Genomic DNA, 21,571 nt, shown 5'->3' with positions numbered 1-21,571 from the left:
CTAGTCATTCTGTGTATTAATAACTGCAATATTGAATTATAATCCGAAGATTTGAAAAAAATATTTTTGTTTCCTAAGTCGTCTAACAGTATTCAATTAGATCCCGAAGGTAAAAAAAAATCAGTCAATTTTGTTTTCGTTTCTAAAGTCGTTTACACTTTACAGCATTGATATTATATAATGTTAGTTCCTGTCGTATCAAAAAGTTATATTATATATTAGTTTGAAATGATATTGTAAATTAGTGCAAAAACTGTGTATGGTATACAATTAATAGCATTAGACAAAATGTTTATCAAACTATTCAATGTAGATCCGTGATTAGCTGTAGAACTATATAGCTCAATGGGAAACGCGGGTTAGTGGTCTGTCAATCCGAATTTCCTGAAAAGCTACAATTCTGCAGTTAATTGTGATTAGACATCTATTAAACTGCCATAAAAACGAGTGCAGCATATATGTAGATGCCTGCTATTTATTCTTGTACAGTTCACAGCATTAGTGTTTTGTTTGTTTATGAGAGCGCGTGCATCTCGATATTTTTATTTATTTATCGCGGAAATCACAGTGGTGTTCCAGTGTGTTTTGTTATGTCTTTTTTTTTACTGCTTTTTTGTTGAAATATATACTCGTACAAGTGATATTGTTGTATTCTTCGGGTATTCATTTATACTGTTAAGGATTGGAAATTTTGCATTTCCTGTCGAATACAATCAATTTATCTGTTGTTTTTGTACTGTATAATAAAGATGTAATTGATTAGTTGTCATTCATCAGTATGTTAATGACATATTTTTTCATATTTTCCAAATTAATTCCGGGGGGTCGTATTGATTTTGCACCGAGCACATTGTGTATCGGTATATCCTCACTTTTAAATATTCTATCGATTACATTCAATTCGAGTTTGCCGATGGGAAAATGGAGTTTGAGTTATCGACCTTATATTGGTGTAGCATGCACAATCCACTGCACTTTCCAAAAAAAACTTATGACACCTTCGTTGGATGTTAAAATATTTTTTATATCTTACTAGTATTCTTGATATCATCGTCGAGGTGAAATTTGAGATGAAATTGAAACTGTAACAATATAGCAACAATTTCGAGAGGATGGCATCCAATGCATCTTCGCTAGCCAAGGGTTTTTGGTCCACTCCGCTCCCCTCGAAAACCCTTGGCTAGCGATGATGCATCTGGTAATGCAATCTAGTTACAAGTAATATCTCTAAAAAAAAATTATAATGAATATAGAAGTTTTTCGTTTTTTTGGCTTTGTGTAAACATTTCTGTCTTGTTTTCCTTCAGTGGATTATTTATAGAAAGCGTTTTGTAACTTAATCATTCAACGTTTCTTGACCCTACCCCCAATTAAGATTATATAAATAGAATGTGCGCGATTTTTTTTAAATGACCGTGCAAATTAGAATTACACCAGATTATGATCAGTTTCACAAGTACACGAGCTGTGCAAACAGGGAGATTAAAGGATTAATTAAATCAAGCAGCACACAGTTCTAAATTCGGAACGAACAAAACAACCTTCATGAAAGACGCGAGATACAAGTACAGTTCAATTCAGAATGGACACTGATATTGTGGAAAACGCCTTTAAACAGACTCTGCGTCCACAGGTAAAATACGTTCTCTCTCTCTCTCTCTCTCTCTCTCTCTCTCTCTCTCTCTCTCTCTCTCTCTCGTCGTCTCCTATCGACCAATTCGCAAGTGCAACTATATTTTGCTCAACCAATTCAAAGAAATTTCTATCGTAGATTTAATTTAAACAATATTTTATTCAGTTCAAATTGATTAGGTCTGGGCTGCAGGAAAAATCCATTCCATAGTCCTCCTTCTGTTTAAGTACGGAATAATTCAAAGTCCTCTGTGTGTGCTACGGTACCAAACAGAATTGCAATGCGTTTTTATTTCAATATTTAGCTCGCCTGAGTCACACATGTCGCATCAATAATGTTAGCTGAAGCGCCAACAACGAAAATTAAAAATTGAAATGACGTGGTTTTTAATTAGATTGAACAGCATCTATTGACTTTCTAATTAGTATATCGCATTTGTTATAAGTATATCGAATTTACTATATACATGGTTTTTTGTATAAGACTACAATTTATGCTAATTGATGCATAAAATGAAATACTTTTTTAAAAATTGGATTGTAAATTAAAGAATATATGCGGAAATTAATTAATTCAAACTTTTATTTCTATTGGTATCGCTCACGTTTAAGCTTTAAAGAAATTCGTTATAACGTTTTAAATTTCTTTATTTTTCACCTCTACGGGATTCAAAATCAGTTCGCTATATCCGTAAATTCGTTGTATCCGTATTCATTGTAACCGTATAATTGTGCATGGATTTGCTAAAGACTTTTGGCGGTAGGTCAATACAACTTTGCTGTATATATATATATCCGAGCAATTGCATTATTTGATAATTGATTCTTTGTATGAACATTTTATTCAAAAGTTGGGGGTTTGGATTTAAATTCATACCCATCATGTCCATGGTTTTGTCATGAGTGTGTTCCAGGTCGAATAAACGTCATCTTTGAAGCATCCAAACAAACGGAGATATCCGCCACTAAATAACGTGTTTACACATTTCAACGTTTTCTTATGTACATAAAGTGTTCTCTTTTTTAGTAATTTTGCACGTGGCATTATGTAATCATATTCGTTTACTCAGATGAAATTGCATGTGGCATATCCCCCCCCCCCAGGTTTACCTGATCAAATACTTTTCCCCCCGATTTATATATGAAATATATCACCGACTACATTGCACTTTAAATCGTATTTCTTTGAAATTATGCCCATGCACGTTTCTTTGTGCTTAAGGAATCTTTAAAAATTTACCAGGTAGTTTTTTTTTTAAATGGAATCTTCAAGATTAGTGAAAGGACTTCCACCTGTCAAAAACTCAAGTAGCATTGTCTGGGAATTATGGAAAACTTAAAGGACATGTCATGCATTCTACGTATCAAAGGCCTTCTCGTAAATGCAATGCACAGCTCAAAAAAACAAAATGAGTACATGTAAATCACAGTGATCATGAAATATATTCAATGGGAAAAACTATTAACCCTGCAAATTTATTCATTTTGCGATAAACAAACTCTCATTTTGTTCAGTATTTGCTGCCCGTGTCCCATTTTGTTGGGTTTTTTTTTCTTGTTTTGTTCTAAAATATTTTCAATAAAAAAAACAAAACAAATTATCTTCATTTTCAGGGAGAAACCGACACCGAGACTTATTACGACACGGATGGAGATGACCGAGGGTATGCGAGTTTGGACGAGTCCGCGGCCCGAGGGAAGCGTAAAGAAGACCCGGGTTACCTCAGCATGGATGAACTGCACCAGCCGCCTCCGAAGACCAGGAAAAGGCGGAAGATTAAAAATGCGGACGGCAAGCAAGAGGTAGCGTAGATCTATTAGATTTTTTTTTCAACAAACATTTCTACTGGGTTGTCATCAAAGAATATTTCTATTTCAGACTGCATTTTAACAGACAAAACAAGAAAGGGAAATTCTTAATGCATTCCAATTTAAAAAGAAAAAAAGGGAAAAGTCTTGTTTAGCATTCGTAAGAAAATTGAAATGGAATCGGAGACATTTAAATGGCGTAAAAAAGACTGGGATACCTGAACCCTCTCAAAGCATTATTTGTCGTAGAGACAGAAGGTGGCTTTCTAGAGAAAGAAAACAGTGTCATAAAATAGACTGGAATTGGTATTCATTAAAAGTGAAGCAATTAGCAGTTAAAATCACAAGGTGTAAAAGGGAGCCATCCATGAACGGAATGTAAATGAAGAACGAACAATGCGTGTGTATGAAAGAGAGAGAGAGAGACTTTTAAATGGGCCGCTCACGTTATAATTATGGTTAGAATCTCTAGGCAAATAAATTATTTAGTGATTTTTGTCTCCTGTTAATGTTTAGTTCCATCAATAATTGTATATATAATACACAAACGTTTAATCTGCAATGGATGCATTTGTATTCAGGTAAGGATTTGGATATTGCGGTAGAATTTATTCTTACAGATTATTCTGTAATTTGTTTTTATTTGTCTTTCCTTTTTTCTTTTTATCTGAATTATTATTTAATGATTTTATTTAAATTGGTTTTTGTTTTAAATAGAGACCTTGAGTGTTCTCGCCCTTTAGAAAAAAACTTTTAGCGGTAAAAATATATCCACCTCGAAACTGAAACTATTTGTTAGCCAGTATATAACACTGCGTGTATCGCTGTGATAAAACATAGAGTTTGTTTATACATGTAAATATATGTATAAGCATACTGACTATATTTTGTAATCCTTTGAAAGCGATTTAAAGAAATTGAAAAATCTTTTTTTTTATTTTTTAGGATTGTGAACACGCGCGATTTTACATATGTTGGTCTCACTATTTCTGTCTCCGTATAGAGTTTTGTTAAGTGATTAATCTAGAACAAATTAAGGCTTGTTTGAATAAAAGAAAAAGGAAAATCTACATAAGTGTTAGTACATTATTATTATATTAGTATTTTTTTATTCCAAGAGATAAAATCATCGAGCCAAATTCCGAGAGAAAAGTATTTAAAAAATCATCGTCAATTTCTTAAATTATACATCCACAATGTTTTCTGTTCATTTCTTGATCAAAGATTCGGATTATTTTTTTATTGCCAGAAAGAGTTGATTAGTGCCGATGAACGGAAGGGAAGATTACACTGTAATCCCTTGAAATTTGAAATTCAACGTTATTGAGATTGATAGTTTAACTCGATTCAATTTTAATAAAATATGGGCATTGGATGCAGAACGAACTAAAAAAAAAACTGTGCAGTAGTATTTTTATAAGTATTTAGTTCATAGCCTGGAGAGAGAGAGAGAGAGAGAGAGAGAGAGAGAGAGAGAGAGAGAGAGATTTATTTTATCAAGCGCCAGGGTAGATCTGGAGTGCCTCTCCAAAGGCGAGCCACCAAATTCGTTTAAAAAATAAACCCTATAAATTAAATATCTTTATGTCCGGCTGCATCCCACCCCACCAGAACTGCAGCAATTGTCCCCAAATTACCGGGCAAATAGAACTTCCTATTTAATGCGCTATAAACAAGTCGCTATAGTCGAGACGCTGTGTTATTATGTATGCTGTAACTAAAACCGGCGACATCAGCAAAACAATTAAACTGAATTGATCGAAGAGTTGTGTGAAGTTGTTGGTAACGGTATCGATTGGGGGGACTCTATCGCAATCTCTAGTACCAATGTTGACTTTCCGCGTGCGGACGTGATTGAGATAAACACAGACCGGTAGCAGACGGTACATACCCCACCAAAAAAAAGCTGCTTCTCTCCTACCTCAGATGAGCACCATGCACTGACAGCAACGCCCCTTTTGTTGTTTGGAAATTTATTTTTCGAAATGCACCTTACGGTCACAAAAAAATCAAATGAAAGAGACAGTGGGATTTTAAAATTACTTTCTGTTCAGTCGACGAGAGGTAGCAAGATGGATCTGAAGGTAAGCTCCTTTTAAATCTGAAGTTCTGTTACCTGTATATTTTTCGATTTAAAAAAACCCCTTATTTCCCTTCCCTAAAAGTGGATTTTTGTAACAAAATGGCGAATGTTTCACTTTATTTTTCTGTTTTTTGAACTGTTAATCTAATTCGTAATTATTGAATTTTTGGAAAATTGTTCAAATATAACATTACCGGTTATCTCTTTATCTCTTTTTTTTTCACTTGTTAACGGTATATTTGTGTACAAACCAGCAACCCTACAGCTTCAAAATATTTGAGAACCATAGCTGTTAATCGATGTTAATTATTTCTTCCAGCTTCTGGCATCCGTTTTTATTCCATCGAATCTGTTAACAATCTTTTAAAGCAACAGCAAAAATAAACAGTATTGTTTATGGCTCATGTTTTGTTGGGTGGTGCATTTAAAATTTATATTGTAATATAATCAATTTTTTAATTCAACAACTAATGGTAACTAATAGCAGTCTGTTCCTGGACATATAGAAATTCCTATCAAGCAAATATTGGCACTGAAGATCGGAGGTTTTCATTCGATTTACGGACGACAAACGGTGATAAGTAGAAAAGCTTGTCTGTACGCTCAAAGGCGGTCAGCATTGCCCTGATCTACTGTGTATTGGTTTATATCAAAAAGCAAATACACGCGCGATAGAATAATTCCAAACAGTTAACTTTTCTCCTATCTAAATGTCAACTGTTGACAATCAAACGTCATTGTGAACGCTTCGATGAACTTTTTCAATCCCAAATTTCCGATAAGACATTCACTGGAATTTTAAAGTTAAGACCTGCATTTAATAATTTTCGATTGAGTATACTACCCTGAAAGCAATCACAGAAATGCGACGCCGGAGAGAGAGAGAGAGAGAGAGAGAGAGAGAGAGAGAGAGAGAGAGAGAGAAAGAGAGAGAAAGAGATGCAAGGGTAGATAGAGGTTGCCCAATTCACAGAGTTTTTTCACCTCTTAAAATGTCAAACAAAACCTTTGTAATTTTCAGGTTTTGTTTCATCAGCAATTAATATATTCGTAAAATACTGTATGAAGTGATCAATTCGGTTGGGGGTGATCAAATCCAATAAAGTCCGAAGGGTTTTATGATAGATTTGATCACGCCCGACATTATGTGATCACCTCAAAATATTCTAAGAATTAACACTTATGTAATCCTTGTGTAATTTTCACTAATTATTTAAATATTAAATTATTTGTTATTTTCATTTCGTTTAAAATTCAAACCCCGCTTGCGCCCCACATTGCGTCATTTGTAATGTATTGGATTATATGTTACTTTGATTATCAGTGTTACAGATCACGACAAAGACACTGCAAATTGTAAATATTAACGAATATTTTACATAAAAATCAGTAGGGCACATCTTTAAATTTTCATAGGAATAGAAGTTTTGTACAGATTCATGATGTTTTACTGCGTCCATTACCACACATTTATTCCAATGTATTCATCAGTAGAACGTATTTTGTTGTTATGACACAACATTCTCGAATCATGATTCCATGCAGTTTATTCTTAATGTTGTATTCTCCAAAAATCGAAACCTCACCAACAAATAATGAGTTGTTTGTTAACGATCATTACTTATGACTTGCAATTCTGCCTTCAGTGAGATCTCCATTATAAAGTCCGCTATTCTGACTCCATCTAACTTCATTTGACGCAATTAGAGAGCTGGGCGCACACTGATACCACCAAAGTTGAGAATACCTCAGGAAAATGTCTTTCTTACTGCTTATAAAACGTCATAACATTTCGTTTGTACACTAAATAAATAGGCCAATTCACTGAACACTTTACACTATAAACCGCTGAATAAATATTGAAGAACTAGCACTTTGTTGTAAATGCTCAGGAAAGATTATAAAGCAATACACATTTAACGTCTAATCCCTTGATTGTGTCTATGGGGACAAAAGATGCGACAGCTTAGTGAACTGTCATGCCATGTCTTAATATCCGACACACCTATCCTAGTTCTGAGAGTTCTACCCTTCAAAAGAGATTCGAATTTTGAATGGGTTTTGCAGTTTTTCCCAACGAGGACCTTCTTTATCAATGATTTTTACGACCTCTCTTACTAACAGTTTTATTCCTATCTATTTCGCAGACGAGACCTGTGTTGGAGTGTCGGATGCCAACTCTGGTAACCAAGCCAGCGTTTCTTCTACCGTTTGACGACATGCCGAAACATAAGCGCCAAGCGCTGGGGTTGCAGATGTTGGAAGCCAGTCCTCCTCGCAGCCTGAAGGACCTTCGCAACATCATCGCAGCCGAACTGAAGCAAGTTGCGAAGAAACTTTCTCGTCTGGAAAGAGCTTATTATGGAGTTGGTAAAAGTATTCAAGACGAAGTCAACCGATATGTCAGTCCAATCAAAGTTGTGATGCGAATGTTGACAATTTTCGACTTTTCGTCAGGGCGAGTGATCGAAGACGCGATCAAAGCAGGTCAGGATCCGAAAAGATACAAGGGCGATCCAAACAATATCGCTTTGCTCAAGGAAGTACACGCAAAGATCAAGCAGTATGTGCCAGAAAAGTTCACAGAAATCTCTGACTATTGTCTTAAGATATTGTCTACGATAGAAAAGTACTGTGTTAGTTTCTACGATCCGGAGAAAGACGAGTATCTAGAAACCGCCGCTCATTACCAACAGCAGATAAATATGTGGAAGAGTACCATCAGAAACAATCTAGAAAAGGTTAAAAAGCTACAGAAAGACTTCCATGAAAGAATTATTCATTACACGATGTTCACGTCACCAGTTGTCACATTTTGTAAGAAAAATGAATGTGAACAGGTGCCCTTTCTCTTCCTTTTCGCAGACGCGTGTACCAATATTCGTGCCGCCATGGCAATCATGACGACATGGCTACAAGCAGACGAAAATTACCCCATTTTCTTACGCAATGATATTGATGACATGGAGAGGAACAAGGAGGAGAAAGTTCGGTGTATGCGCGACTCGAAAACTCGTTTTCATTCAGTGACGTATAAACTTAACCACGCTGAAATCGAACTCGATACTGCAAGATCGGAAATCGAGGGGTGGAAGGAAAAGGAAGAAGCTTTGCGAATAGAAAAAGACTACCTTTTCAACCTGCAGAGTGAGTTGCAACAAGAATGCGACTTTAAGGAATTTCGACGAGACGAACTCGCAAAAAACAAAGCTGACTTTAGTCCGGACGACTACAATGAAACTTATGACATGCTTACGGAAGAGATCCGCTATGTGCGGGACCGGATGCCGTTAGTTAAACGACAATTGGCAGCAGCCGAACATAAGTTGGAGTGGATGTCCGAAAAAAAGCACGCGAGCAGAAAGATTGAAAAAGAAGTTAAACGCCTCAAACAAGAACTAAAGCAGGCAAAAGTAGAACGTCAGCAAAGGGAGAGCGAGTTCACGGAGCTTGAAAATGCACTAGAAGTTGCGAGACGCATTCACCGCTACAAGACTAGCACAGACGCAGCCGAAAAGATTTATTTCTGCCTTCCCATGGGACCTAAGCAATCGCAGGTTCTTGGCTCTTTGGATGGTGAGTGTATGAATTAAAGCATGTTTTTAAATAACCAAGTGACAAGTAATCTCAATTTAAGAACTAACAAATCTTTCCTTTTTTCAGACAAAATGACAAAGTCCATAGGAGTAGTATGTCGTGAGATAGACCAAGACTGGATGCTTCTATACAGAACGTTGCCATTTTACCCACAACGAGGTTCTGAAACGATTGAAAAAGACATTGCTTCCGTCAACATGGAAAGCGCAAGAGGGCCAAAAGAAGGACGGGCACTGGAAGCGTTGACGCGATGGCGACGTCATCATACCCGCGCTAAATTTGATGACCTCATAGAAGCTCTCAAGAAAATAAAGCGGCATGATATTGTGGCGGAAATTAACAAAGTGTTAAATCCGCCGAGATTAATGGAAGACGAAGAACAGGAGATCTACGTGCCTCCTAGCGTGGCGCCAGAGTTAGTTCCCTTTTACAAAGAATTGGAGAGATACGACCAACTCAGGAAAGCTCATAAAAATCGAAGGAAGTCTGTGACACAGCATAAAACCGCTCAAAAACAGAAGTCTTGACAAGTTTATTGGGCACTCGACGAATGTCATTGAGCACACTCATGACAGGATCAGACTGTTTATTTCGTTAAAATGAATGTTCTTGTTTATCATTATTTTTTTTATATACCTTTCTTAGAAAAAAAATAAAATTATTCCGAGTTATAGAGTTGTTATTTTGACGCTTTCTGAGTAGAATAAACAACGAGGGAGAGAAAATTGAAATATAAAATTTATTCTGCTATATGTGTGCCAATTTATTATTTAAAAAAAAAACCCAACATGTTATCAAGAGTGTTTTACCCTTATTGGATCGAAATAAATCTGCCATTTGAACGTTTCAGTGCCCCGGGTGTGTTTTGAATGTAAATATTTTTATAACGTAAATAAACATGAATGATTTACGATATTATAAAAAATTCTTACGACAGGAATGTAAATATAGCAGTTTTTTTTAAACATTTCAATTCACAGGCACCCTAATTATGTCCCCAAAAACCGCCGCTTTTAATTTACAAGCACCTTAACTTGTCCAAAGACCCCCCCCCCTTAAAAAAAAAACACAAGAGGCCCTTAGGCCACACCGTTCACCTGAGCAATAACAGACATAATAAAATCAGCTTTATGGAGTCATGTACAAAATATCTGAACAATGTCGTATATTAGATCATTTATAAACCAAAAAAAAATCCCCTGCATATTCTTATGTTTATCATTTAGCCCCTTTGTAACGGGATGATTTTACAGTCATATCACATATTGAGCATTGCAGTTCTTGAGAAGATAATCATACTTAAACAACTGTTTATATAAGGATTATAAACCCACTTCAAACATTAAACCCCTTGTGAGGTCCAAGAATTGTCCAGGGACCAGGTCTAAACAACATTAAAGTATCAACAATATGTCAAAACCATAAATAAAACATTTTAGTTTTGTGAACAATTTAAATGTTTTCCTTTGTAAAATTGGACCCACCCCCCCATGTGGCCCAACCCTACTCCTGAATAATATGATATTGACAAATTTTAATCTAGACTATTTGAAGACTGTAATGACTAAAGTTAGCGCTTTTCTAGACAATTAGTGATTTAGAAGATTTTCCCTATATTCCTATGTAAAAATTTTACACTCCACTCCAATTGTGGCCCCACCAGAAAAGCTCACTTGAGCTTTCAGATCAGGTGAGCTAAAAAAATAATACCCCCCCCCCCCCCATCCGGACAAAAAAAAAAAACAAAGCACGCATGACTCACATACATGAACAACAAAAATTATTTGTACCGGTAATAGACACCAACAATGCATCATGAAGTCCAAGCCTGTTGATGAGATTGGAGATTCATGCAAATACAGGAAACAATTACCTTTGTATTTCAACTTCTTGCACAAGAAAAAAACAACAATAAAATTGACTTTGGTGTTTTATTTACTGAGCTGAACTCGGACAAATTACACAGGGTAAAACAGACAGAAGACAAAGGATAGTATTGTTAATTTAAACTTTTCAGCGCTCCACAAAATAACAATAAAGGATGATTTGTCTCCCTTTTCAAGAATTGAACAGTGCATTATTTGATCACACCCAATGGTTAAATCCTAGCTTTCAATAGTACAACACTGATTTCTAGTACAAATATCTAAACATAGATAAAAGTAAATAAGTTACTGATATTATGCAGAGTTTTGTATAATAGAAACTTGTTTTAAAAGATAACCTAACAGTAGTTATGAAATTCATTGAACGTCACAAAAATATTAAAAGCTGTTTATCATATCAGAATTAAAATGGCAAGACCAATGAAAAGGATTCCATTTTTTATACAACCGAGAAATAACATCCAAAAGCAAGCATCTTTAAAGCAGAAATTAAAAGGTACAGATACAGTCTTTCCTCTTGAATGTTCAGCCTTCTTATTTTCTGTTAAAGGTATAGTATCAATTAAATAGTCTCATAACAATTTATACCTACGCATTGTCATATTGCACTCTGGGTTTATTGCATGGTTTCCAGTAAAATCTATTATATAGTTATATACATGTAATAATGACTTGTATAAGGAATGATGGGGATTTTATCTGAAAGCCATAGGGAGAGTGAACTAAACCTGCTACAACAACTAAAAATATCACAGTCAGCATTTGGAATAAAAATGTCTGCAGCCATTTTATCACTGCTACCTACTTGTTCACATTGTTTTATTTGTGTCAACAACCTATCCATTACAAGCATGGTCTATGAAATAACATATATGAATAAATCCAGCAAGCTCCCTTTTATACATAAACTTTTGTTAGCCAGCAAGGTGATTGAAGCATAAGACTAATCTACATGTCGGAGCTATAATATACTAATGGTTTGATTATTATGGAGGTCTACCTTATTATGATGATGTCTACACTAGACAGACTTTACACGGTCTACCTCATTATGACGATGTCTAGATGTCTACACTAGACAAGACAAGACAGACTGTAGACAGTCCTATAAGACAACGGGACTAGAACACAGCATTTTAATATCGTGAAAAAAATCCAATTCCTAAGGAACAGTAAATCTCTTTCAAACAATAAATACTAAAATATCAACAAGAGACATGGAAACAATGTCATTCATACACTGTACATGTATAGATGTATGTAATTTAACACATATATAATTTAATATTTCATCAATGGAATTTCGAACACATCCATCAAATTTCAAGACCCTCATAACCTTAAAACATCACCATGTTAAACAGATGAACAAAACTTCCACAAAATGCTGCTCCCCATTATGACCTCAGAAGCATTGACCTCTAACGGTCAAACTTTGTTCTGTGAAACAGCATCTGCTGCTTGCTGTGCCCGTAATATATTAAAGCAAGCCTGACACACCCGCACAGGTTTAAGGATTCGTAGGCGACGAATTTCTGTCTCATATCGACTGCATCTACAAAATGAGTATTATTCATAATAGAAACACATTCAATACTATCACATTTTTTTTTTCCAATAGTAAACAAAAAGAATAGATAAACAGAATTAAAATATTTGTTGCAAAAAATGTACATGTATTTATGTCAAAAATTGAAATTTTCAATACAGCATATTAATACATACTATATATGTTTATCTCATCAAGTATGAGACTCAATAACAATACAGTATATGTGTATTTATGCTTACTTTGAACAAAACACTTTCCCACAATTTCGGCAGTGGTGCTTGCGTTCGGAGAATGAGAACCTAATGGCGCAGGAATGGCACTTCTCTACACCATCGTCCTTTATCCAGTGATCCGCGACCACTCGACCTGGTTGATCTGTTACGGTCCAGTTGTACACTCGACCTTTGTCCTCGCCAACAAACACCGTACGGTGATCCCTGAACACAGGAAAGGAAGAAAACCTCAATTAATTGTCTTGCTTTATTCAAGATAAATATACAATACATGTACATGTATCTAATATAAGAAATTAATGAGTATATTAATAAAGATGTGATTTGAAAATTTATATGTGTCCTACATATATCTAAAATATTGAGTTTATAAAGTAAAGGATTTGAGTGTGCAATATATATATCAACCTTATAATACATGTATAGATAATTTTTCATAAATAAATCACTATTATTCCTTTCCAAAATTATAAAGTTAAAGATCAAGTGATTTTTGTCCTCCGGCACATGATGTGCATTATAATATAGACTGAATTTCAAACATGGTGAAAATCAAGCCTCCTGGAAGCCTTACTTTGAGACTGCTATGGCTGTGATGGCTGCTGGTTCTTTGTTATCGTCTCTTTCAAATGCAGTGTGCATGGTCAGTTTGCTCCTGAAAAGCAGCTGTCTTTGCCACTTAAATCCTAGAAACAAAAATCATGCATTTTTTATAAAAAAAAAAAATAAGAAATTTGACACACAGTGACAATTGGTTATTTTTTGGAATAACTGATGCCTAATTTAATATAAATGACTTAAGAACAATGAACCACACATACTCAGTTTTGGTTCTTATTTTCTCGTTATAAAAGAAATATTTCCCAAAGTTTTTAGTGATTTTAATACAATTTTAACAGCCCCATATTCCATACAAATCAAACTACTGTACCATCTCTCAGGCAATTCCTATGATTTCCCTTGTATTTCCTAAGCAGGTCCTCCACTGTTTTGGGAGCCCCGTGGACTTCAGAGTCCGTGATCACTTCAAAGTCTGTTGACATGGACTTGACCATGATATCATTCTCCTTCAGCGAGTCCTTCAGGTCGGGCTGGCTCTGACTTCGATCACTGATCCCCTTGATCAAATCCCCTTGCATGTCCAGATCCTCATCTGCCTCTATTGCTGTATCTATGGAGGGTTCCGAGGACTTGACTGACAGTCGGTCCTCACTGTTTAGACTGACAGCATCCTCATTGTGAGGAGTCACATTACTGACACTGCTGACTACACTGTCCTCATGCTCCAGCATAGCAGCATGGGTAGCAGCATGTGTTCCCATGTGACTCTCACTATCCACCGAGGAACCCAACTCCAACTCCTTGTTCTCCATTTTCAGATCTTTTAACGCCTTCAGACGATCCACAGCAGTCTGGATGTCCTTGAAAGCATCATTTTGATTGGTTGATTTTTGTTTGTTTTCTGATGGGCTCTTTTCCTCCACTTTGAGATTCCTTTTCTCCTCTTTTGGCACTTGAACATACTCTACTGACCACATCTAAATAATTCAAAGTTACATTTAATACACTTATTTACAAAAGAAAAAAAAATCAAATGTTTAATTTATGGTATAATTGTAGGTACATGTAGTTCCTAATATTTAAAAAAAAATTAATTTGAAATAATTCACAATAAAATAATTTCTACAAACCCTGACTACTCCATCTTTACTGCCTGTTAAAATGACATTCTTGCTATCCCACTCATACATCTGAAGTTAAAAAGCAATTAACATTAAGACATAATAAACAAAATCTACAACCATACAGCCATTAAATGATATTGACTACAACTTTGGGAGGGTCCTCTGTGTTGATGGCCCCCCCCCCTGTAGTTACGTGTACCTGTGACATGGCCAGACATAGGATCTGCTGGTTGTTCTGTGGGGGCGCGGTGTTGACACAGGCGATCTCCTCCCCATTGATGGACCACAGGTACAGGTACGTACCCGAGCAGGACGCAATGTCACCCTGTCACAAAGAAACCAAAAACATTTATGTGAATATTTTGATGGGGAGGAATATTCTCGGTTTAGAGTATGTTTTTCCTTTTTAGAGCAATGTCACTTTGCAATATCTCATTTATTTGGCTTTAATTGTGAATAGATATAAATAATGCACAAAAAGTTCACAATTATAGCAATAAAAATTTCATAAAACAAGAGAACTGGTACTATAATTTGACAACATGAATATGCTGACCATATGTCATATATTTAGCAAAACATTATTCCGTATTTAAAATTAACAGAAATTATTCATCCGGAATCTTCCCTAAAAAATCAAATGTCAACCTTTAAAGCTATCAAACTAACAGTATCACCGAGTTAAAATCATCTGCATAAGGAATCTTACAGTGAGTTCATTGATGCAGACGGCTGCTACAGGTCCTGAGTGACCTCGTAACTGTCTGACAAACTGGAGGCGACTGAGGTCCCATATGATGCAGGTCCTATCCCTGGAGCCACTAACAATCATGTTATAACCCTGGCAGGATGCCAGGCAGGTCACGGCCTCCGTGTGTCCATAAAGAGGCTGCTTCAGGGTCAGGCGCTTCTGTCGACTCTCCCAAACATTCACAACCTGTGGGGGAGAAAATTAATCAGTACTCAACGATCTGAATGAATCCTCACTCTACAAGAAATCTTTCAACAACAAGGTTTAATTAAAAATCATTTATTTCCTGTCCAAAAGGCTTCCAAGTTGAATAGATAAATGATTTTTATTACACTACATGACTCCATGCCTGAGTAATATTTAGAAATGCACACTTGCAATGAAAACCTATATAGCAAATTGGTCTTTACGCTTTATAACTTTTAATGTGCAATGCATCCTTTTCTTTTTAAGAAACTTATATTGTTTTTTTAACACATGTATGGATTTTTTGTTGGAAAAGAAGAGTAAAATACAAGAACTAACACAACTTGTTCCTCCAGTGATGTAGGTTTTGGCATCAGGGCAGGTAGCACACAGAATTTCTCCATTATCCAGGCATTCATACACCTGAGATACCTGTAAAAGTCAAAATTACACACTTCAGTTTTTACATATACTGGTACTTATCAATCTTCATTCAAAAAACAAGCAAACATCAAAAGCTAGAGAGAGAGAGAGAGAGAGAGAGAGAGAGAGAGAGAGAGAGAGATACTGACCTTTTCAGAGTCGTATGTCCCAATGCGAACACTTCTGTCTGAGAACCCCCAGGACAAGAATTTCTGGAATGTATTTGGAATGAGGACTTTGTTTTGTTCAACTGCCATGACAATGCGATCAGTAGCAATGATCTGTCCCACCGCACTTCGCACCTCTGCAACAGAAAATTCATCAATTTACCACGAGAAAACCCTTAAATTTATTAATTAATTAACAGATTTTCATTATTATCAAAAACCTTTTTTTACATGAACAATGTGCAGATCATACTTGTATTAATGAAAAGATTTTCATTCCATGTCACATGACTTGTTAGTTCACAAAAATAGTGCCACAAAAACACAAGTGTAAGGTTTAAAGATGAATCCAATGTTTTATTTCGTTCATATCTTTGGTTATTGTTTTTCAGAACCAAGCTTAAAAATCCATTTTCTTTCAAGGTGCAGTTTTAGTGAATTTGATTCTTTACAGTGTTAAAATTCATACAACAAAATTTTAAAATGAATTTTTTTAATAAAATGTAAAAAATAAATAAATAAATAAATAAATAAAAAAGGCGGCAAAAAAAATCTTTTATATAAACAACCCCATAAATTTAGAACCTGTCTAACACAAAAAAAGCCTGAAGCTTATATCAACCTAAGTTCTATTGTAATCTACAGATACATTGTGCAATGATTAATTGATTAATAAACATCTACCAATAATACCAAAACCTTGCGGTTTAGATGAGTAGAATTGGTCAAATTCTTAAACAAACTTTACAAGGATTCTTGGAACCATTCACACTTCATAGAAGGATTGAAGAGAGCAAGTAAATATTCAAACTCTTTAAATATCTACAGGATAACTAAGTCTAACTGACCAACTGCATATTAAACCAAGGAATCAAGCAAGACAATTGATTTTTTTCTTTGGACAATAATAATCTATGGTGATCATATTTGAATTCTTCAGACTGCCCTATATATAAAGCCAATTAAGGGAACATTTGATCAATGCAAAATTTCAAATGCTTCCTCTGCACCACTTAACATTCTACCAAATAAAGTAACTACAAATCTAGACTGTTTCGGAGAAGAAGATTAGAAAGAACATATCTCATGGATGCCCAAATAGACAGACCAATGACAGATGCCAAGTGCTGGCAAACAGCCAACTCTAGGTGAGCTAAAAAGAATAGTTCTGAAAACATGCATTAAACAAATAAAAGTAAAATCTTACTCATGTATAGCATATGATCTATGGGATTAAAAATCATCTGTGATTAGTATACGTACATGTTTGTTCAGTGTTTGTAGACTGAATTTTTAATTTAAATCATCATGGCAGAAAATAATACTTGAATGTGAATGAGGAAAAAATCCACTTTCATATTTTAAATTACTACAATAGTACCGTAACTAGATCTAGAGATTCATCAACCTTCTGTACTCTCATTTTCATGAATTCAAATTCATTTTAAAATATTGTAAACCATCTTTTATTCGCAACAACTTTATTTCTCAATTTACTATTGCTTATTAACTTTCTTTGCAGATAATGAAAGCTTGGTCAGCGGAAAGAAAAATCTGCTCAAACCCAATTATTGGGAACCAAGTGAAATTTTCTTTCACTTGAATAAAAGTTGGTTTACAATACAAGAAATACAAATTATTTCAGCAAACCTTGCAGGAGACTAACTTTGACACATTATCAATCATAGTAATTAATCTCCCTGTGAGAGTTATCTCACTTATCAGGGGGATCAGTGTACCCTAACATCAAACATAACAAATATAGAGAACACATAAAACAGACCTTTAATGGCCTGTTTAGCTGGTCGGAGGTTGTCCACATTGTGAAAGAACAGTTTATCTTGACTAGGTACCACTCCCATGGGTAGAGATTCATTGAGTCTTAGAGCCAGCCTCTTCTGGGGATGTGGCTTCTTAAAAAGCTGCAGATAAGAATAATTTCCATTTCCCATTTCAACACTGTACAACACTTGTGACTATTTTCTGTCCTAGATTGGACCTATATGTTATGTCTTAAAATCAGGAAAACTTGAAGGGGGGGGGACAAATTATATTTTATCTAGGTAAAGAAATTCAAATTACAAATTAAAATGCATCTGTTCAACTCTCTTTTTTACTATTCAATAAAAATTCTTAAATTTATGAGGAAAATTCAGTACATTAACTTTGTTTATCCCAAAAACTAACCTGTTTTGGAATTTGACCAAAATTATTGATGAAGCCGATGGTAGCGTTTTTCTTGAGGGGGTCGTCAATGCTGTAGATGTCGACATTTCCCTCGTAGAACAGATGATGGAACACATTAACTGATTCCACAGCCGCCGGCCCTTGCTGTTTGTATCCAAAAATCAGATCTATCCACTCGTGCAGGTGTGCACTGACAAAGTCACTCTCCATAGCCTAAAACACAGAAGTTATTTATCAATATTAACTTTTACAGTAATTGCAAACTGACATAATTGACATATATACTGAGGCTTTGTGTGAACATGGATATTATAATAGAGTTCAATCGTTGTAAAATAAATAAAATACAGTTTCAAACAGAGTGAACATACAATAAAAATACCCGTAAAGAGGAACTTTATATTCAAAAGTTTCAGTGATATACTTTAAATCAAGTACTTCATGCAATACAACTGTGTGTACATGTAACTATATAGCTAGTATACAACTATTAAAAAGGTGATAATACCGGTAAGCTGTAAACACAACCTGACACTAGATCTGACCTACCTCTCTGTGTGCCCGAATAAATTCTCTTGGGTCATCCTTGGCCCAAGGAGGTAGCACTACATCATGCAAAGCAACCCCACTCTGCTTAACACCTATTAAGAAGACCAAAAAAAAATGCCAGAAAATGCAAGTACTTTACTATTGTTTTAATTTAGAAAAAAATCATATATTTTAGGCATTAAAATGAAGTAATATTTTTAACTTGATGTTATCATTATACAAAACAAATAATGATGTGTCTTGAATAACGTACAACATTTTGAGCACATAGAATGTAAAGTATGGTGTACCTAAATCAAAATTATTGGAATTCTTCAGGAATTCAGGCAGGTAGAAGAACTCAGGAATAAGTTCCTTAACATCGGCCATATTGTTTTTGGCTGCAGAGTACCAGTTTTCTCTCACACTGTGAAACATCCTGTCAGCTAGATCAAAATGCCCTCCCTTTAAAAGAAAACATTAACTTTAGTAATCACCTGGTAATTTTAAAAAAATTCGCACACATAAACTGCTAAACCATGAATACCTCTCTGAAATGATAACTCTAAGTTTGAACTTTGACCTCACCTGGAGGGACAGGAAGTGCTGTGTGAATGGTTCCATTCTGACTAGATAGGAGGCTACGATCATAGCCGAGGAGTAGTGAGTACCGTAATGATATGGGGGTGTCTCTCCTAAACAAAAGAAACATGGATAGGAATCAACTCAAAATAGACATTGACATTTTGATCCTCATTATCAAGTTAAAATTTAATAACTACTATAGTAATTTCAAACTTTCACAAAATTTGCTCTTCATTTTCAAAATTCAGCTGAAAATAATTTTTTAATTTCCAGCCTCAATTAATTATTATTATTCTCAAACACTGAATCTTCCAATACAGTGCAGAAAATGATTTCCCCTTCAGATAAACCACTTTACCTTGAGGGTCATCCCAATCCTGGTAGCGTTTCTTGAATTGCTGTAGTCGCCCAGGTGTTTGAGCACCCATGGGTTTACTTAGGTCCCTGAAAGTCTTTTCATCATACAGATCTAGTTCCTCTGAGTCATAATCGGCTACAATCCAAGGAAACACAGGGTACTGCATCAGATCATTGTAGGAGCGACCAGCTAGGGTGTTCAGATGCATCAGGTATTGGAAGTTATTAATTTCTCCTCTCTAAAAAACAAGTTATTAAGTTATTTTAATTTTTGTCAAAACCCTTTTTAGTGTATAAATTTTAATCCATTTTTGCATTACAAGTACCAGTTATCTCTCCTCTTTTAAAAACACATTTTAATGCGATCATTTTTCTAGAGTATCTTTTTAAGGACGATATCTGAATTACAACTAATTACTCTGAATTAAACTTTCATTCGCCTTACCTCCCATCTTTGTGTTACTGACTTCTCTCCCATCAGTGAACTGATTATACCGGTCCTACAACAAGAATTTAATGAAACAAATAAGATAATGATATGACTTATAGATCTTTCCTATGAATTTTGGTTAACTTAATGATCTGTTATAACTACATTCTTCACTAGAAACATATTTTAACTTACATAGATATAGTGGGAGTACATTAAAAATATTTGACAATTTACATGTAATTTTTAAAAAACTTACTTTATCTACCAAAAATTGACTTTGAAAAATCAAGACTCCCCTCCACAAATAAATTCTTATTAAACAGAAAAGAAAACAGCTGTACCCACCCTGCCTCTATTTTGGCCCCTTGTTTTTGTCCAGACACAGACTGGTGGGCACTGTCTGTCATTGCTGTGGCAACAGACATGAATCTGAAGCAAAAAAAAAAAGTTAACAAAAATATCCCATCAGCTTTATTTACATGTACTTTTAAGAGCAATGAAAAAGTTATTATCTGATACATGTATCATAATAAATTTTCGGGCTCTGAGTGAATAATTTCAGCCTTACTTTGCAAACACTTTGTTTCTGAGCTTCCTGGGGAATGAGAGGAGATAGTTTCTGCCGTCTGCTGAGAAGACCTCCACAGCGATTGGCTGCAGGAGATACCGCCTCTTGTGGACCTCACGAATGTCCTCATACATAAACTTGCTGCACCTGGTAAAATTAAGAATGCTTCCTTTCAGCTGAGGTATTTTGATTTTTATCAATTTGGATTCATCCATAATTATTTTAAACTACATTAATGAATTTTGTACATACAGTCGTTTTAGAGTTCCACTTCCTTTGGATGCCTTTGGAATGATTGGGTCATGCAAACTGTAAAGATGGAATTTATAATTTTATACATGTACATGCATTTAAATCAGGATCAAGAATTACTTGTATAAATTAGCATTACGAAGAATGCAGACAACTCCTAAAAGATACAAGATATTTCTGTAAAACAGAGAAGTTAATTCTTAAGTATGACCAAATTTTTTGCTACAAATCTAAATCTTATAATGAGTTTAACCTTCAACTTGACAATTTACCTTGAATTTTACATTATGTTATTTATTTTTTAGCTTAAATTATTATGGGTCATAAGGTATTAAGTCTTATTCATGTTACGTTAAAATGAGAAAATCAAGATACCAATATGTGTAAACTTATCAGAATTCAGTGAATAATAAAATCAGGGGCATTAGAAACAATGAGCTTACTCAGAAGGTAGACTGTCAATGTCTCTGATTTCTCGAGTCCTCAGCATGGTGAATCCGTCGATCACATAGAAGTGTTCCTTACCAAACAACAGAAGGCCCTCCGCCGTATCCAATCCTTGTATGCGCGCACACCGAAATATGTTTGTTATCTACATAGAAATGGGCACATACAAGTATCATTCCACTTAACTCATTTATAATGCCATCAGAATTT

General features: G+C 35.0%; 2 protein-coding genes across 6 annotated transcripts in view; one reads left to right on the top strand and one right to left on the bottom strand.

The window, feature by feature from the left end:
- Positions 1–1,474: 1,474 nt before the first annotated feature.
- Positions 1,475–9,792, top strand: LOC105339225 (uncharacterized). 3 transcript variants are annotated; one of them, XM_034456570.2, is made up of 4 exons: positions 1,475–1,633; positions 3,247–3,435; positions 7,672–9,100; positions 9,188–9,792. In XM_034456570.2, the coding sequence occupies exons 1-4, from the start codon at positions 1,583–1,585 to the stop codon at positions 9,646–9,648; spliced, it is 2,130 nt and encodes a 709-aa protein (XP_034312461.2). In that variant the 5' UTR covers positions 1,475–1,582; the 3' UTR covers positions 9,649–9,792. The 3 variants fall into 3 exon arrangements, with proteins under 3 accessions (XP_034312461.2, XP_034312463.1, XP_034312462.2); XM_034456572.2 differs by lacking the exon at positions 1,475–1,633 and adding an exon at positions 3,512–4,022 and having other exon boundaries at positions 3,297–3,435; XM_034456571.2 differs by lacking the exons at positions 1,475–1,633; positions 3,247–3,435 and adding an exon at positions 5,056–5,525.
- Positions 9,793–11,038: 1,246 nt separating this feature from the next.
- The window catches only part of LOC105339175 (WD repeat and FYVE domain-containing protein 3), a 39,016-nt gene continuing 28,483 nt past the window's right edge, over positions 11,039–21,571 (bottom strand). For 2 of the 3 annotated variants that reach the window (XM_034456560.2, XM_034456562.2), the window contains 21 exons: positions 21,358–21,506; positions 20,915–20,971; positions 20,663–20,809; positions 20,440–20,523; positions 20,107–20,161; positions 19,663–19,900; positions 19,308–19,414; positions 19,031–19,184; positions 18,741–18,832; positions 18,192–18,404; positions 17,788–17,926; positions 17,212–17,229; positions 15,987–16,141; positions 15,754–15,846; positions 15,187–15,414; positions 14,677–14,802; positions 14,484–14,543; positions 13,724–14,330; positions 13,367–13,478; positions 12,799–12,996; positions 11,039–12,562 (listed from right to left, as the gene is read on the bottom strand). In XM_034456560.2, the coding sequence (XP_034312451.2) occupies positions 12,436–12,562; positions 12,799–12,996; positions 13,367–13,478; positions 13,724–14,330; positions 14,484–14,543; positions 14,677–14,802; positions 15,187–15,414; positions 15,754–15,846; positions 15,987–16,141; positions 17,212–17,229; positions 17,788–17,926; positions 18,192–18,404; positions 18,741–18,832; positions 19,031–19,184; positions 19,308–19,414; positions 19,663–19,900; positions 20,107–20,161; positions 20,440–20,523; positions 20,663–20,809; positions 20,915–20,971; positions 21,358–21,506 (3,159 nt within the window). In that variant the 3' untranslated portion in view covers positions 11,039–12,435. The remainder of the gene's footprint in view (positions 12,563–12,798; positions 12,997–13,366; positions 13,479–13,723; positions 14,331–14,483; positions 14,544–14,676; positions 14,803–15,186; positions 15,415–15,753; positions 15,847–15,986; positions 16,142–17,211; positions 17,230–17,787; positions 17,927–18,191; positions 18,405–18,740; positions 18,833–19,030; positions 19,185–19,307; positions 19,415–19,662; positions 19,901–20,106; positions 20,162–20,439; positions 20,524–20,662; positions 20,810–20,914; positions 20,972–21,357; positions 21,507–21,571) is intronic. The other variant, XM_034456561.2, reaches the window with a different exon arrangement.

This window comes from Magallana gigas, chromosome 7 (assembly GCF_963853765.1).
Source record: "Magallana gigas chromosome 7, xbMagGiga1.1, whole genome shotgun sequence".
NCBI classification, from domain to species: domain Eukaryota; kingdom Metazoa; phylum Mollusca; class Bivalvia; order Ostreida; family Ostreidae; genus Magallana; species Magallana gigas.
This window is presented reverse-complemented; position numbering and strand designations above follow the sequence as displayed.